This window comes from Penaeus japonicus, unplaced genomic scaffold, assembly GCF_977035675.1.
Source record: "Penaeus japonicus unplaced genomic scaffold, GWHDUDI00000001_assembly GWHDUDI00000002, whole genome shotgun sequence".
NCBI classification, from domain to species: domain Eukaryota; kingdom Metazoa; phylum Arthropoda; class Malacostraca; order Decapoda; family Penaeidae; genus Penaeus; species Penaeus japonicus.
In genome coordinates this window covers 5,737,529-5,742,528 of record NW_028234404.1, presented here as the reverse complement: position 1 = coordinate 5,742,528, position 5,000 = coordinate 5,737,529, and the positions used below count along the sequence as shown (strand labels likewise).

The 5,000-nt window shown below is 45.6% G+C and overlaps 1 protein-coding gene across 1 annotated transcript in view; it reads left to right on the top strand.

Annotated features, from left to right (window-relative positions):
* The window catches only part of LOC122248652 (uncharacterized), a 320,581-nt gene that overhangs the window by 55,532 nt on the left and 260,049 nt on the right, over positions 1–5,000 (top strand). Inside the window, exon 6 of the mRNA XM_086544744.1 lies at positions 1,481–1,579. Coding sequence (XP_086400870.1) covers positions 1,481–1,579 — 99 coding nt within the window. The remainder of the gene's footprint in view (positions 1–1,480; positions 1,580–5,000) is intronic.

Sequence of the window (5,000 nt, the reverse complement as noted above, 5' to 3'; positions counted from 1 at the left end):
TACAACTAAAGTGTTATTATAACTTCAGTGTTATTACAACTTCAGTGTTATTACAACTTCAGTGTTATTATAACTTCAGTGTTATTACAACTTCAGTGTTATTATAACTTCAGTGTTATTACAACTTCAGTGTTATTATAACTTCAGTGTTATTACAACTTCAGTGTTATTATAACTTCAGTGTTATTATAACTTCAATCATATTACAACTTCAGTGTTATTACAACTTCAATGTTATTACAACTTCAGTGTTATAACTTCAGTGTTATTATAACTTCAGTGTTATTATAACTTCAGTGTTATTATAACTTCAATCATATTACAACTTCAGTGTTATTACAACTTCGGTGTTATTACAACTTCAGTGTTATTATATCATATTGTATTGTATGTCTGCATGCATGTATGTATTTATGTGGATGTACAATTTGTACATATGTATTTGTGTATGTGGATGTGCATATGTATACTCACACGCGCGCGTGTGAGTATGTGTGTGCGTGCGTGCGTGCGTGTGCGTGTATGTGTCATTATTATTAACATTAGCATTGCTCCAGTAGTAGCACAGGCTATATGCTACAAAATGATGCTTCTAAAAGGAAAATAACGATATAATGATATGAATAACAATTAAAGCCTATTTTCCCTGATAATGATTCACATGACCATAGAAATAATTACACAAGAGGAACCAATCACCTATCTATCCCATTATTTTTGCATATTTAATTCAAAACATCAAAATGATTAAGAAATCACATATAACCAACTAAACATTAATTTGTTAACTCACTAACAACGTTTCAGAAAAAAAAATACACGAATAATTTTTAGAGATTGAATCAAACTTATCCAATATGTTAATTAGGCGTCGAGAATTTGATTACAACCCCCCCCCCCCAAAAAAAAAAAGTCAATATATTGCTTTTCACAGATATGTTTGAACCCAAAGCAACTTCGAACTGAATATTGAGTTAACAATCTTTAATCGATCATTTAATGTTGGTCATTCAGATCCTACAGATAGTTTCCCCAAAATTGTCAATACTACTATGGATATTGTTTTTACTACCATTGTTATTACTATTACTACTATTGCTATTTCTATTACTATTACTATTGCTATTTCTATTACTATTACTATTTCTATTACTATTACTATTACTACTACTACTACTACTACTATTGTTGCTACTGCTACTGCTACTACTACTCCTACTCCTACTCCTACTACTACTGCTATTACTATTACTATTACTATTACTACTACTGCTACTACTGCCGTTACTATTACTATTACTGTTACTATTACTACCACTACTACTACTGCTACTCCTACTCCTACTCCTACTTCTACTCCTACTCCTACAACCACAAAAAAAAACTATCACTACCCCTTTTAATTCCAATCCCGACACCCACACATCACCCCGAATTTACCCCAACATAAACAGCCAATCCAAATCGTCCTCTCCCACAGATCACACGAGCACAAAGCACCTTGGAGTTGGAACAGATTATTCGCACGGTCGCCAAAGAGAGACTACAGCTGGAACGCCACTTAGCTGTCGCCAATGAGGTGAGTACCTTGCTTGTTGTTGTTTGGTTGTTAATTAAAGAGGTGCTTGGGTTGGGTTATTATTATTATTATTAATGTTATTATTATTTTATTTTTTTATTTTTTGGATGGGGTGCGTTCAGGAAGTCGGTTGTTTTTGTTTGTTTGTTCGTTCTTTCGATTTATTTATTTATCATTTTATCTATTTACCCACCCACCTCTCTATCTATCTATCTATCCATCTATCTACCTATCCATACATCCATCTATCTATCTATCTATCTATCTATCTATCTACCCATCCATCCATCCATCCATCCATCCATCCATCCATCCACCCACCCACCCACCGACCCACCCATCCATCCATCCACCATACCCACCCATCCATCCACCCATCCATCCACCCAGCCACCCACCCATCCACCCACCCATCCATCCATCCATACCAACCCACCCACCCACCCACCATAACCACCCATCCATCCATCCATCCATCCATCCATCCATCCACCCACCCACCCACCCACCCACCCACCCACCCACCCACCCACCCTCCCACCGAAAACCCACCCACCCACCCACCCCGACCCGTCGATCCGCTGACGTCACGCGAACCTGACCTCTTGAAAACTAATTAAAAATTCGGTCATGTTTACCTCGCCATTTCGCGCTAATTCACATTCGCATAAACCACGCCTTTTGCCGGGGAGAAGGGGGGAGGGGGGAAGGCGAGGGGGAGGGGTGGGGGGGATTGCAGCCTTGCATTGGTTTGGGGAGTGGGAGGGGGGGGGAGGGATTGCAACCTTGCTTTCGGGTTGGGGTGAGTGGAGGGGAGGGGGGGGTGAGGATGAGGAGGTCGCTGTTATTATTCTTACCTTGCATTTTGCTTTTGTTGCTGTTCTTGTTGTCGTTCGCTATTTGCTTGGAAACTTTTTTATTTTCATTTTAATCGTTTGGAAAGCTTAGACATTATTTTTCTTCTATCGTCGAAAACTCCTTTTCATTATCGTAGAACACGTGTTTATGATTGAGATGACAATCGCGGTGCGCAACCGACGTAACGGTGAAAATTGCACTTCAATCGGTACGTCAATTTTGCGCATTAGACACAGTGTTGTATTTTCTTTCTCTCTTTTATTTTAGAGGAGGATGGGAGGGGGGGGGGGCGGGAGGGGGGTCGATAACGGGCTTGTGATTGTGCTTGCGTCTGTCGGGAAATGTGCTTGATTCCTCGTAAACACAAGGAAAGGTGGGGGTAGACAGGACTCGCTGCTCTCAGTCGCTCGCTCGCCTGTGTTTGTAAACAATGCATGTTTCTTGTTTGTGTTTGTGTTTCTGTTTTTTTTTCTCTCTTTCTTTCACCTGGCATACTTCTTTTTTTCTTTTATCTATTGTTTTTTTTATTTATTTATTTTTTGCTCATTCTGTTTATTTTCTTTCTTTCTATTATTCTTTTTTCCAAGTTTGTATCTCTCGTTTTCTCTCTCTCTCTCTCTCTCTCTCTCTCTCTCTCTCTCGCTCACACCTCCGCTCGGTGGTGTGTCCTCTCTCTCTCCTCTCTCTCCTCCTCCTCCGACCAGCTCTTCTCTCCTCTCTCACACCGCCCTCTTCTCTCCCTCCCCTCCTCCCTCCTCTCTCCCTCCCCTCCCCTCCCCTCCGGCCCGCGTCTCTCCCTCCCCTCCCCTCCCCTCCCCTCCCCTCACTCAAGAGATTGTTTTGTTCCGTTTCCGAACTTTCTGTTTTTTAATATTTCACTTCACGTTTTTTTTTTATCGTTCCTTAATGGGACACGTTGATTAAAATATAAGTTAATCGATACATCCTGGGTCATCGTCTCCCTATTTCTGCCTCTCTCTCTCTCTCGGGGGGGGGGGGGGGGGGGGGGGGGGGGGGGGGGGGGGGGGGCTCTCTCTCTCTCTCTATTTTCTCTCTCTCTCTCTCTCTCTCCGCTCTTTTCTCTCTCTCTTCTCTCCTCTTCTCACTCTTCTCTCTCGCCTCCTCCTTTCTTCTCTCTCTCTCTCTCTCTTCGTCCTCTCTCTCCTCTCTCTCCTCGGCTCGACTCTCTCCGACGTCCTCTCCGTCTCACTCTCTCTCCTTCCTGATCCCTCGTCTCTCTCTCCGCTCCCCTCTCTCTCCTCCTCATCGTCCTCTCCCCCCCCCCCACCCTCTCCTCCCTCCCTCCCTCTCCTCCCTTCCTTCCTTCCTTCCACCCTTCCTCCCTCCCTCCCTCCCTCCCTCCCTCCTCCCTCTACTTCTTCATCTCTCTCCTCTCCCTCTCTCTCTCTCTCTCTCTCTCTCTCTCTCCACCTCCCTCCCCCCTCCCTCCCTCCCTTCTCCCTCCCTCCCCTCTCTCTCCTCTCTCTCTCCTCTCTCCCCCCCCCCTCCTCCCTCCCTCTCCCTCCCTCCCTCCTTCTTTACTTCCTCCCTTCCCTCCCTCCCGACTCCTCTACCGTCCGCTCCCTCCTCCCTCCCTCACTACTCTCTCTCTCTTCTCATCCAATCTCATCATCTCTCCTCACCTCCCCTCTCTCTCCTCTCACACCTCTCTCTCTCTCTCTCACTCCTCTCCCTCCCATCCCTCCCTCCCTCCCCCCCTTCCTCCACCCTCCCTCACCTCTACATCCTCTCTCTCTCTCCTCTCTCTTCCCTCTCCTCTCCATCCTCTCTCCCCCCCCCCCCCCCCACCTATCCTCTCTCTCTCTCTCCTCCCTCCCTCCCTCCCTTTCCTCTCGCTCTCTCTCTCGGGTTTTCTCTCTCTCCTTCCCTCCTCCACTCCCTCCCCCCTTCCTCCCTCTCTCTCTCTCTCTCTCTCCTCAACCTCTCTCTCTCTACTCTTTACCCCCCCCCCCCTCCCCCCCTCTCATCTGCCCTCTCCCTCTCTGCTGCCGTCGGGCGTCTTTATACACACTCCTCTCCTCACTCATTCTCCTCCTCTCATCATTCCATCCGTCCCTCTCTTTCTCTCTCTCTCTCTATCTATCTATCTATCTATCTATCTCTGTCTCTGTCTCTCTGATTCTATATGTTTGTTTTTGTCTGTCTGTCTTTCTTTCTGTATTAGGAATAGGAGGAAGATAATGATGATAAGTAGTAAGGGTGAGAGGGAAAGAGAGAAGAAGAGAGGGAAAGAGAAGAGAGAAAGGAGGGGAAAAGAGAGAAGGAGAGAATGAAGAGAGAAGGGAGAGGGAATGAGAGAAAAAGAGAGGAAAGGAGAGAAGGAGAGAGGCGGTTGGGGAGAGAGAGAGAGGAGGGAGAAGAGAGATAAGGAGAGAGAGAGAGAGGAGAGAGAAGGAGAGAGGGAGAAGAGAGAGAAGGAGAGAGGGAGAAGAGAGAGAAGGAGAGAGGGAGAAGAGAGAGAAGGAGAGAGGGAGAAGAGAGAGAAGGAGAGAGGGAGAAGAGAGAGAAGGAGAGAGGGAGAAGAGAGAGGAGAAGAGAAGGA